General features: G+C 40.9%; 1 protein-coding gene across 2 annotated transcripts in view; it reads right to left on the reverse strand.

The window, feature by feature from the left end:
- The window catches only part of Cadm1 (cell adhesion molecule 1), a 319570-nt gene that overhangs the window by 33359 nt on the left and 272593 nt on the right, over positions 1 to 13618 (reverse strand). For both annotated transcript variants that reach the window (XM_042682877.1, XM_042682875.1), the window contains exons 6-8: positions 9848 to 9947; positions 6055 to 6227; positions 797 to 886 (exon numbers count right to left, since the gene is read on the reverse strand). In XM_042682877.1, the coding sequence (XP_042538811.1) occupies positions 797 to 886; positions 6055 to 6227; positions 9848 to 9947 (363 nt within the window). The remainder of the gene's footprint in view (positions 1 to 796; positions 887 to 6054; positions 6228 to 9847; positions 9948 to 13618) is intronic.

The following is a 13618-nucleotide window of genomic DNA, read 5'->3' on the forward strand; positions in this document are numbered from 1 at the left end:
GTGGAAAAATTACCTTGTTCAAGAGATACTCTCCAGCCTCAGAATAGTTTTTATGTGTTTCTGAGGTTGGACATTTGTAGATGGTGGTTGGGAAGGCCTGATCTAGTGAAATCCTGCATGTCAAGTTGACATGGTTTGGCTTTGGTAGGCAAAAATAAGCCCAGGACTCTCAGACAACCAACACCAAGCAACAGGAGAGCCATCGGATACCAGGAAAGGGACCTAGGACACCCCACCCCTGCTTGGTGACAATTAGAAAAGAGATGATGAACTAGAGTCCTCAGCAGGAAAAAGCCACGGATTTCCTCCAGCCTCCCATGAGCAGGTAGGCTGAGTTACTGCTAAGTAGGGAGAAGACCATGCACTCAGTAGTGTGGCCAAGTAGGTGTGATCCACTACAGGATGTGGATTAAGATGGAACTGAGACAAGGACATGATCCAAAGCCACAGTACTTACCATTGCATCAACCATGGCTAAGCAGAAGCTACTAGCATTCAGTAGCCAGGCTGCCATTCCTTTAGATTTTGCTTTGAATGGTGATGTATAAAAAAAGAATCCCCTCGTGGGTAAGCCGCAAAATATCTGATAAATGCTTGGATGTTAAATGCTTGGATGTTTAATCTTTTCTGAAGTCCTTAAGACTCAATTTAAGAATCTAGTATCTGTCCTTAGAGTTCCCAAATAAAGGAACAGTGAAATCCCAAGGACGTAAAGGGAAGTTGTGGCCTCTTTTTATATATACCAGAAAGACAATATACATTCAGGACATTTTCAATGGCAATGAAGGTACCATACCTGTGATGATGGTAAGGATGGTGGTGGTGGTGGTGGTGGTGGTGGTGGTGGTGGTGGTTGTTGTGGGAGGAGGGATAGTTGTGGGGGGATCTGGATAAAAAAAAAAAGGAAAATCAAACCCACAATGCTGAACACAACAATGGTCAGTAATGACAAAACAAAGGCATGAAGACATTGAGATGTTTGATGACTTCCCCCTTTAAAAACAAAAATCCTTTTCACCCCCAAAGATTTAGGTTTCGTACTCATATTTCAAAGCTGTCATTGGAAGAGCTAAGGAAAGAAAAAGTGAATCACAGATGAGGAGATGGGAAGTAGAGAAGTGAGGAAAACCAGAAACGCATGACACCTCCGCCCCATCAGATCTTAAAGGTAAGGCTGGTTCACCTCAGTGCTAAGTGGGTACAATGGCTGTCATTTCGCTTCTGCTTTCACAGATGGGAGGAAAGAGAATGGGAGGAGAAGGTGCTGCTGTTCAGCTAAAGGGCTCCTATCAGCCAAGGATGAACGTGGCCCTGCGTGCTAGTTCTCTGCCATGGCTAACTTCATTATTCTCCATCAATACATCTCAGCAGGAAGTAAAACTACTTCTATACTTGTAATAAATACAAAGAAGAGAGAATGTCACCATTAAATATCAAGTTCCAGGCCTGTGAGATTTTTTTTTTAAGTGAGATTTTACTTTTTTTTTTAAAGTCAATAAAATTTTACAACTTATAAATATTAATAAGTTGCCTTTGCTCATGTTAAAAGCTTGACCTAAGTGGACCACAATGATAAAACTGAAAGAACATTTTCCATCTTGTAAACAAGACAGCTAAATATAAATTAAGGTTTGAACCTCAAAGCCAGGGGCCTGATGGGCAATCCTCTGTCTGATATTTGATACACTGTATATTCTTCTATCCTCTCAAAAATTATTTGGGGATAAGGGAAGGGCAAATATGAAAGAGAAAAAAAAATCTAAGCCCAAATGATCAAACTGAATGTGTTAAATTGTCAGCAAGACTTTGAACTAAGCAATCATTCTGCTATAGCAGTGCACAAGATGATTTGAAGGCTTTTGATTTTAAATTTTATCTAAAGCACGTCAACTTTTTCTCCCTAACACATCTGGTATCCTTTTATCTTCAAGTGAGCTCTCGGATTGTCTAATTAATACATCAAAACTTTAATTATATATTGCACCTTTACTGGATTTGGCACAACTTCCTAAAAGTTTATGAAACCACGATTTTGATGGTTGGTTGCAATGTTTGTATTTAAAATGATTGCTAGAAAGCTCAGGTTTTAAGTTTCCTCACAAACTGCATCTCTCACACAAATATGCTTATATGAATTTGATAAGGAAGCATCAACAGCATTTTTTGTGTGTAAGAAGGTACCTGTTCTGGGGCTTGGGTGCTGTCTCTTAGCATCTGCATTCAAAGCTAGGCTCTACCACTTGAGCTAAAGCTCTACTTCGGGCTTTTTTTTTTTGGTCTCCACTAAAAAAAAGCATCTCATAGACTTTTCTGCCCAGGCTGGCTGATTCTCATACTTCAGCCTCCTGAGTAGCTTGCATTACAAGTATAAGCCGTGGATGCCCGGGCTAAATGGTTCTGTTTTATGAGACTTTGCTCCTTGAAGGTAGAGTGTACACAAAGTAAACTACTGATTAATGTAGCCTCATGTGAGTCCAAAAAGGAGTCCATAAAGAAAATCTCATTCTCCTCTAAGTAGAAATGATTAAATAAGTCGTTTTAAACTATGTTTTAAAAAGACTTTGTTTTGTTTTACTCCTTGGCATTTTCTATAGAGGCTGTGGGCAGGAAGACATCTTGTGACTGGCAACTTGTCTGGACGCTTCTGCTGCAGGTACTAGAGCAGAGATGAACTCAGAGCACTAGATGCTGAGCCTCACACTCAGGACACTCTGCTCCCTTCATGGTCTAGCTCAGCTGTGTCTAGTTGATTGACTGTCCCCGCCTAGGACAATCAATGTGATTTATCTGTTGTGCATCTACTACAATATGACCACTGAAAAGGCACATGTGTAACCTGGAAGACTTCCCTGACTTAGTATCTTGCCACTTCTGTGCCTAACTTCTACATGCATTGGCACAAGGATATGATTACTACAATAAGAGTAGCTCTGAATGACATTTGAAAATATGGTTATGAATTGACAGTGGACAAGACTAACAAGGACACAAGACTTCAGAGAGAGGTAACTAGTCCCTCATGATGTGAAAGTATAAACACTTTGAATTATCTTCAGCATTACTGGCCAACTGTTGTCTACATCTGACTCCAGATTCTATTAATGGCAGAATCTCCAAGCTTAGATCATTTCTAGGCCTAAGAACTATGTAAGGCTATTATTTAAGAAATAAAGAGGGCTGGGAATTTTGTAGGTCAGTGGTAAAGCACCTGCCTAGCATGTGTAAGGCCCTGGGTTCAATTCCTAGATCCCTAGCAAAACATATATACACATAACAGAGAAAAAGAAATACAAGGCTAGAGTTAATGGACTGTGATACAGAGAAGTTAAAAGAACAAAACCAAATGGGGTTCAGGTACTAACCAGCTAGATCCTTCAAGTACAGAGATTACTTCCAGAGAATTAAACATTTCAGAAGCACATCAATTTTCAGTTCATAAAGTACTTCAGAAATTCCTGTAGTAGTACAATAAATTAGCTTTGGAAAGAAAATGTACCCATCATCTTCCCAAATTGCTAGAATATTTCATTAAGAGATTAGCAATGTTTCAGGCTGGTGTTCTAGCCTGTCATTCTAAATATTTCTAGTAGCACAGATCAAAAAGATAGGTAATAAAATCTATTGAATCTTAGGCAAGGACTGGTGGACTATCTTGGATTTGTGTGTGTATGTGTGTGTGTGTGTGTGTGTGTGTGTGTGTGTGTGTATGTGTATGCACAAACACGCATGTACACATGCCTAATCAAGTAGGGCCCTATCATTTTTGGTTTTCAAATAATGACTATGTCCCAGAGAGTTAATTATGAAAGTATAATCTGGAAATTGTATAATCTTTATTTTATGTATCTATTATTTTATCATTTGTACTATACTGGGGTTTGAACTCAGGGCCTTGCATATGCGGGACTGGTGCTTTACTACTGAGTTGCTCCTCCCTGGCATATGCCTGGACTGCCATCTACCAACTTTACGCTTCTAATGGTTTCTGGGATCACAGGTGTGTTACCACAGTATTCAGCTTCCTTGGTAGGCTTTTCTGCTCAGGCTAGCCTGGAACAGTGATCCTCCTATGTAGTCTGAGATGATAGGCATGTGCCACTATGTCAGAGCTGTGAGTTGGGAAGGGGTCTTGTGAATATTTCTGCCTCAGTTGGCTTCAAACTGCAATCCTTCTGATCTCCGCCTCTCAAAGAACAAGGATCACCACAATGAGCCACCGGTGCCCCGCTAAAGTTGTGTGATAGTTTTAAGCTTCATTTTATTATCTGTAAAATGGACAATATGCTTACCTCATGGTGTTTATGGTGGGGATTCAATGTGATAATGTATATAAAATTGTCACCAAAGGGCACAGAATCAGTGATCACAAATTACTTTTTTTAAAGTTTGTTGATCAAGTCCTTGAAATGTGCTTTTTGGAGATACAGATAGTAAGTCCAATGAGTCAAAACTGCTTATCCAGATGACTTATGTCTTTTAAACCAGACAAGCATATATATATATATATATATATATATATATATGAGCCTGATGGGAATTTGTCAGTGCTTTGTATAATCTGTGCAAAATCTATAACTTGGGTATCAACAAAGTAGACAATTCACACTAGGCTCACACATCAGGAGTTTAAGGGGAGAAATTGATCTTCTACCCCTGCTAAACAATGTGAGGCACAGAGGTTGCTCTGTGTATTGCCATTTCAAAACAGGGCACATGGAAACCCCATTTTCACCTGCAGGCCACAGCCATTTCCTTCCTGTGGGTTTTCTTCACTACTTGGACGGTGTGGACCATCGACAATATGGGCAGTGTCTAAAGAAAACAAACTCCCAGTCTACCAATGTGGTGATTTGACATGATCTTTTAATTTCCCATTGTGTTAGGGAATGCCAACCCTGAGGTATAGCCCAAGGATTATATTTCAATATCCATGTAAATAAGGTGTAATGCATGCTTCTATTTGATTTAAAAGACTTTTTTTTTTAAATTCATAAGGGAGGCGGCCAGCTTCTAAAACAGTATGGTGCAAACATCCCCTATGTATAATTTATTTATCTATGCACATATTCACATATTCCTTACACTTGGACCATTTACATGGCTAACATGGAGACCGAAATTCCTCTTTCCCATATTCAAATATTTATAACATTGAAATTTTGATGCCTCTGGTTATTCATTCTGTCAGATCAGTTCATGACTTTTTCTTGGTAGAAAAACTAAGAGATGCCAATTGGGCAGAGGAGACTCACTCCTATAGAGGGAATGCATACCACAGCTAAACAGAATAATCACTATTATCTATCTACCTATCAGAATTCTATCTATCTATCTATTTGTCTGTCTGTTTGTCTATCTATCTATCTGAATACTATCTATGTATCTATGTATCTATCTATCTATCATCTATCTATCTATGAAAGCAATGCTGATGCTGGGCACATAGTAGATGCTTTGTATTTGTTGATTAGGGAATAAAATTTACGATATACTTAAAAAAATCCTGTGGAAAGATGATTAGGAAAACACCCATTTTAAAGAAAACTGTCATATTTGAGTAGCTGTAGGTAGTCTAATGGAGCTCTAGGCTTTTGTGTTTGTTTCGAGTGTTTACTGGCTTGCAACATCTTCTGGAATTAAATAGCTTCATGCTGAAGTAGGATAGCTCTGCTCCTCAAAACAGTAGGATGGGCTGGCCCAGGTGTCACAGGCAAACACCACTGGGAATAAACTTCCCGAGCTGAAAGCCACTAATTGGTAAGATTGAGTGTTTCAGTCATTACTTCTAACATCATCTCCGTGGCCTGTGCCGGAGGACAGCTTTCCTACTCAGCATGAGCGGAGACTGTGATTGCATGGGAAGTCCCTCTGATTAGCAGGAGAGAAGAAGAGACACTGTGGACCCAGGTGGAGATACTGTGCTCTGCCTCAGGCCGGGCTCCTTGAAGTTCTTCAAGTAACCACGTGGATTTTGGTTTTCAACTTGACCAAAGGCTTGGGAGTGAATTCCTAGCTGTGGCTGCATCAGTGGAAGTGTTTTATCTGCTCACGTACCGTATACATACAGCATATAATCCGAATGAGCTTTCCCCACTACGTTGGAGGCCTCACAGCGGTATGTACCATTATCTGTTTTGTTTAGGTTATTGATGAACAGGTTGGACCCGGACAGGACGGCGTGCTGAGGCATCTCATCATCGACTCTCACCCAAGTTACCATCACAGGCCTGCAGGGGAAAAGAGAGGACAAGCCACCCTATTACATCCCAGTCATATATCTACATCCAGACCTCACTCCCACAGTCAGTAAGTCACAGGTGACTGACACAAAGAGGGCCTATTAGAGACCCTGTAAGTTATCACCAAGAAGTCTCCAAAACTCTGTCTGGAATAGATTTTTAAAAAGAATATGATCAGCTGCTGAAAGATCTTCAACGGACGATAGGCAGGAGTCTTCTTTCCAATTCATCTTTAGTAAGTGAACAAGGAAACTGGGGTGCCCTGCTCTTCATGCCCTGCTAGGTGGTTTCACACCAGTTCAGGTAGGATAGCTTAGTTAATATTAATCATCTCATTAGATAGAAACAGATCAAGTTCTTGCCTAGTGATGTAAAAGCATAAATCTGATGGTTATCAACACGTCAAGAGAGAGTTGTTTTCTTACAGAGGCACTGGTGATATTTAAACAGATACTGATTTTCATCAAAAAGAAAAAAATGGCACTTTCAAAAATCATCTCTGATTCTAGAAAGATGGTCATTTCTTCTCCTCACCAAAGATCCACCCTTTTGGACTGCTCTACCTTGTGTAGCTGTTCCATGGCTAACAAGTGCCTTTCTCTTCTGTCTCTTCTAGCCACAGGCATTGCTGGATTTCCCCCAGTGGGAACAGCGGGAGCCCTCCAGGCTAGAGATAGGGATCTAATCCTCCCCTCCCAGCACATTTCTACAGGTTTCGGAGGCTCTATAAGGTTTCTGACTCATTAGAAACAAGTTTATTTTCATGATTAAAAATACCCCATGTGTCCTCATATACTCATTAGGAAAAGAAAATTCACAAGATGCTCTGGAGACAAAAATGCCCCCATACCAACATTATCCTCCAAATGTATAGAGTGTGAACTTTCTGTTCTTCAAGGAGTCTCCTTCAACTTCCAATGAAATGGAAGTTACATCTAAAAGCATGTGAACACACATAACACATCTGAAAACTCATATGTGTGCACGCACAGTGCTAGCAGTCTAACTCAGGGTTTTGCATATGGAAGGCAAGTGCCACACCTCTGGCCTCAAACTTTTTTCTCAGAGGGAGGATGACAGAGGTTGGGGCCCAGATGGTAATTTCCCTTTAGTGCCTACCAATACATCGATACATCGAGAAACAGCGACACGACCGAGACCCATGTTTAAGGATGAATGGATATTCTGCTCAGCCCTGGCAAGCAGCATGTCAATTTTCAAATAGGATGTGAAGTTACCATTTTTCTTTAATTACACATGGGTTTGTCATTACGAGTCTGTGAATTATTTAAGAATTAGTACTGCATATGTCCTCCTTGTAGGCAGTGGCCAATGGGTCTGTGTGGCAATCAGAGCGAATGTCCTGCTGCTTGACAGCTGAAACAATCGCGAGGGTAAGTGCTGAGAATATTCACAACATTTAATGGCAAGTTAAATTACCATTTTTATTGTATGCAATTTCTTGAGAAAATAAATAGGTAATATGCTAGGAGGGATAGCAGCGGAGTAATGCGTGCTTGCTCACGCAACCATATACCCGTTCCTATCTGAGAGGAACAAATAAAATGCCCTCTCTGGCATAAATGTCCTGAAGGAAACGTGTAATTTACTGTCCCCGTGGCACATTCAATTGAACACAGTGCCTTCTTCAGGGGGAAAAAAAATACAGAAACAAAATATAGGTTAGCAAGCCATATACTGTAAGTGTGGTTAATGTGGCTGAATACAGGGATTGTAAGAGGCCTCTGAGAATTTTGTTTCCCTCCACTAGATTGTTCTGGAGGAAAGGTAAGCTGATAATTAGGACATATACCAAGCAGTTCACACAAAGAGAGACCTGAATCTTTTTGCAGTGCTCAAAAGTGAAAAAGACCATTCTGTCAAAAGCCTGAAGTGTTTAGATCCAAATAACATGGGAAAGCCAGAGGAAAGGAGAAACAAAACCCAGACTAGCATCTACCACCTAAACTCTAAATGGTTTGATACTGGAAAATGTGTTCTTTTTTTGGGGGCGGGGGGCAGGTGTTCAGTTGTGGGGCTTGAGGTATCCCTGAGCTCTTTTGTTCAAGGCTAGGGTTCTACCTCTTTGACCTACAGCGCTACTTCCAGTTTTGGGATGGTTAATTGGAGATGAGAGTCTCATGGACTTTTCTGCCCCTGCGGGTTTTGAGTAGCCTCCTTAGTAGTAGCCTCCTGAGTAGCTAGGATTACAGGCATGAGCCACCAGCTGAGAGAAAGCATGTTCTAGTCCAGGAAGAAATAAATACAAAAATGGGGAGGGGGCTGGGAAGGTGGCTCAGTGGTAGAGCGCTTGCCTTGCATGCCTGAGGCCATGGGTTCAATTCCTCAGCACCACATAAGCAAGAAGAAAAAAAAGCCAGAAGTGGTGCTGTGGTAGAGTGCTAACCTTGAGCTGAAGAGCTGAGGGACAGCGCCCAGGCCCAGAGTTCAGGCCCCACGACTGGACCCACCCCCCCAAAAAAATGGGGAGGGTAGAAGTCTGGAGTCTTGGCACATGCCTATAACCCGAGCTATTCAAGAGGCAGAGACTAAAGGATTTGCATATAAGGCCAGCTGAAGCAAGAGGCTAGTGAGACTTTCTCTCAAAAAGAAGCCTATGATAGGGGTTCACACCTAAAATCCCAGCTATGTTGTAGGTAGGAATAGGAGGGTCATGATTTGAGGCCATCCTGGACAGAAGAATGAGATCTTCTCTGAGGAAAACAAAAACAAAAACATAAATCCTTAAAAATATGCAAAACCCAAAAAAGGACTGAAGGTAGGGCCTGGAGAGAGTGTTTCCTTAGTAAGCTCAAAGTCCTGAGGTCAACTACCAGTGCCTAAACAATACTGAACAACTAGGAAAACAGAGAGGGTGGAAATGCAGAGAAAGATCCAGCAATCTCGATTCTTAGCTGTCACGGGGAGATTTCTTTCCCAAGATTTTGGGGGGAGCTTCATTAAGATGCAGTAAGCTCTTTAGAGGAATCCTGCGAAGATGCCAGTTATTAAAACCATGTGAGGATTAAAAAAAAAAAAAAAAGATGCATGCGACAGGGACAGCAGAGGGAGCTCAATGCTGGCTTTTGTTGGGCACCAGAGAAAGTCCGAGTGCCCTCAATGCCATCCTGACCTGTTCTTCCACAGCACATACACTTCTCTTGGAGGGAATGAATGGGGAGGTCAAATAAAAGGCAGGGCAAATTTGTTTGGCCCTAAACACAGCAGCTTAATCTGAATCCGAAAACCATCTTTCTAGCTTAGACATGAATGCAGCAGGTAGCAGATATATTATTACATTGCGGGCACATTAAAATTTTATTAGGATTATTTTTGGTGTGAGAGAGAAAACAGTTCTGACAATCATCCTGACGACAATAAAATAGAACTAGCTGAGATTTTCATCCTAGCTGGCATTTAATTTTTCTCCTAATCCTGACGATGAACATAGAATATTCTCTCTTTTCTGAAAAAAAAAAAAAAGATACACATTCCATCCTTTCTGTAACAGGAGACAGGTGACAGGCCAATGAGTTGTGAATGCACATCTCTGTGTTATGACATTTACTGCTCATGACCCTCTGCCAACCTTGGCCTTCAGAACTTACTGGGGCTTCCCGATGGCTTCGCATGTTAACTCAAGCGCGTCCCCTTCCCGGGTTAGGCCTTGTAGAGGGTAAGTCATCTGAATATGCACTTGAGGCTTATCTGTGTGACAACAACACAAAGTACAATGTTTAGCCAATGATATCGTCAGGCAAAATCAGACTTGCATGCTGTCACAAACCCCACACCAGCTCTTTCCCCATCCTCATGCCTTCAGCAACATCCTTCTAATTAGTTAGTAATCCTGGCATTTGCTCAAATTAAATCGACTAATAACTCTAAGGAGTGAACCACGAATAGATAAGAGATTCATAAGCCAACTGTGACACATCAAACATTTCCTGTAAAATACATTTTGTTACGTTGAAGTTTATCTCCAAACTCACTCAAGCTAAAGGAAACTCATCTGCCTTTGTGCTGAGGTGAAGCCACAGATATGTGTAGTGCTCAGAATTGATACAGTTTATCATATATCATATATTACCATGTGACAAGATGTTGTGACACTGTATATTAATGTTTGCCTCTTCTATGCTCTTGTTTTCAGATGGGAAAAGGGGGAAGTTCTGAATTTCACTCCAATGCCTCTAAGAGGAGAGGAAGTGGGAGACAGACTCCCAGGGAAACAAACTCACATCTCGGCCTAAATACGGAGGAGGATAAACAACTAATGTTTACTCAGAGCCTAGCATGATTGGGGCCATCACTCTGAAGAGAACTCTGGTACCCACAGGATGAAGCAGCTACTCCGTGGTCTTAAGAGACAACTTAGTGAGAGCCAGACAGCCCTATGGAATGCATACTGGGATAGATTTCTGATTCAAAACTACACTTCCCAATGGTATGTAGAGTTAAAGCCATATATAGCTCCCTAATGCAATGAAGTATTTAGGAAAGTAATGTAAATATTCTTATGTCCATCAGCCACTTAAAACGTGTGTGTGTGTGTGTGTGTGTGGTGTGTGTGTGTGTTGGGGGAGGTAAGGTATAAGATGAATGATGGGAGATTCAGGAAACTGGGAGAAAGGCTGACAAAGTTAGTAAGAATGAACAAGGATAAATGTACAAATACATCTACAAATAAAGCCTGAATAGAATTAGGAGGCTCTTCCCTCCCACCCCCCACTGAACGACAAGCTACTAATCCCCAAGTCAGTTTCCTCATTTAATTCTGGGGCTCTATAAACATGTATTTTTGGAAATGTACCCAAGAGTATTAAGTGTGAGAGGGTAAGACATCAGCTGGCTAAGAGGTCGAAACAATTACCATAGTTTCACTTTCTCAGACAATCACACCACCTCAACAATAGCCCCTTGGCCTTTGACAAACAGCGGTAAGCTCATTAGCATTCATCCTATGGAATAAGAGAGAAGACAGAAATATAGCCAGGCTCAACCAATCTCACCCTGCACACAGCTATGTAAGCTGCAAGACCAAGTCCTCCCCAGGGCTAGCTGCTGCCAGATGCATTTTTATTGCCTTGTTCCTATCAAGGATCTTTCTCTAATACCTCTGAGAAGTATATGGCATTGACTTTAAGAGAGCCCCCCCTCCCCCCCATATCCAATACGTGCCCTGTGAATCGGCAGCACCTTTGGAGAATCTTGCTACTTGTTAGGGAATGGGACAAGCCCCCAAATTCCCGCCAAACCCGTGCAAGGCACCCAGACCCATTCTTGAACTTGTTGGCCAAGAAAGACTTAAAAGCATGATGAGGATGTTTCTAGATATTGAAAGCTGTATTAGATACTGTGTTAAAGGAAGGTAGGAACGGTCATGGAGGACATCAAGTTGACCTTGAACTAGTGCTGGCTGCAAGAGCTCCTGGGCCCTTCTATTTGAACTACAGACCACACCAGGGGCTAAATATCACCACAGGGCATACTGCATACCGCGTGTCCTCCAGACATGCAGCTACTTGGTTAAAAGATACCTTGACCTAAAGTGACAATAGCAACAGTAACGGGACATGAGGTAAAGGGAGGCTTTTATATGTGTGTATTTGTTTATACACATACATGTATATATGTCTATATACATATACATATAATTTATATTACATAGATGTAGACAGCATAATGGAAACCACCCAAAACTGAAAAAGGCGAGTAGGGAGAGGGAGTACACAGCTCAAAGTACACTGTGTACATCTATGGAATTATAACAATGGAATCCTCCTATAGTATCAACCTATGCTAATAAAAATATAGAAAGGATACACCAAAATTAATGAGAGAAGGTTATGACACCGAGCACACAAATTATGGAAGGCATGCTACCTCAGAACTCATATTTAGAAACCAAATAGCACTATGGGTTTCTGGTTGGAGGACATCTGTCATTCTCAACCAGAAAATGATCAGGCAAGGCTAAATTTAGAGCCCAAATTTGGGCTGCAATGTAGCATTTGCTCACAGGTTAATCTGTGATCCACAAAAGGGCTACATTTTTCATGCACTGCTGACTTAGTCCCATTAATTAAGGAGAAGCAGAATGCTGGCTAGCCTATGTGGAAAGTTTCCATTGGTTTTCTTTCCCATTTCCTGTAATTTAAAAGCCAACAGAAAGAGTGTATTTTTCAGTACAGTGCACTAAGGGTTTTAATAGCTCAATGTCCATTAATAATAAAGAAAATGTTGAAAAAAATCTAATCCACCCTGCTTCTTCAGGACTACTGAGTTTGTTTTTAGTTAAACGCTTTTTTATGTTCCTAATGAGCTGTTTACCAGTTGTCAATTACACATATAAATGAGGAAAAACAAGCTAAGAGCATACCTGGAATTTGTATTTTAAAATATATTAAGCCACAGAAAATACACATCTAGTTTTGACAGCTGAGTATCCTGGTTTCCATGTTAGGTTTTTGGAGAAACAGCTACCATTTATGTGTGGGTATAGCTACCTTAATGGCTAGCCAAGACAGGAGACATTCATCTTGTATGTGGTGTACAGAAAGATTTCCTTTTCATTGACATATGTGTATTTATGGACATATTATTTGACCATGGGCAACTGAGCTATCTTCCTACCCTATGAACCAGACAGACAGAGAGGGTCAAGGTGCCAAGATCTGTCCCCAAGGTGATGACAAACTTTAAAGCAAATTCTAAAAGAGGGTCTTTAATATCCTCAACAGGTGGAACAGAAATCCTGGGATCCCAGTGAGTCCTCTAGAACTCAGGGCCCTTACATTTTTCTGGGACAGATTCCTGACTACAACATGAGTAAGTCAAAATATCGGCAATCCAGATGGCTGATTGAATAGCCCAGAGCTCATCATTTCTATTTTAATTATGTTCATAAATCTAATGTTATCACCCACCAAATCTTTTCTGAAATAGAACCAAACTTGAAGATTTATCTTTAAGTAATGAAGTAAAAAGGCCTTAGTACATTTTCTGGGGGATCATTTTACGCCTCGGTTGGTGTCGGTAAGGCACAAGGCTAAAAGCCAGATGACACTTTCTACCCAAGTGCAATAACTGTCCAGAAATGTACTGCTCAGAATGGCTTAATGTCATTACAAAATGGAACTGCTATATAAAAACAAGAAAAATAGTTAGGTCTGCACTTACGGAACATTAAAGAGATGGCATCAGCACCAGCCAATCAATTAGGTCGAAGGATCTGAGGTTTTCATAACACTCTGATTTTTCTTTTCTTTTTTTTTTTTAAACCCTTAAAAGACACTTACTTAGCAAGACTGCTACAGCAGACAAAATTTGTTCATTAGTCAAAGTTGCACAGAGGGTTAAATACCAGGAGGTTTTAG

Source organism: Dipodomys spectabilis, unplaced genomic scaffold (assembly GCF_019054845.1).
Source record: "Dipodomys spectabilis isolate Male_0828 unplaced genomic scaffold, ASM1905484v1 ptg000076l, whole genome shotgun sequence".
NCBI lineage: Eukaryota > Metazoa > Chordata > Mammalia > Rodentia > Heteromyidae > Dipodomys > Dipodomys spectabilis.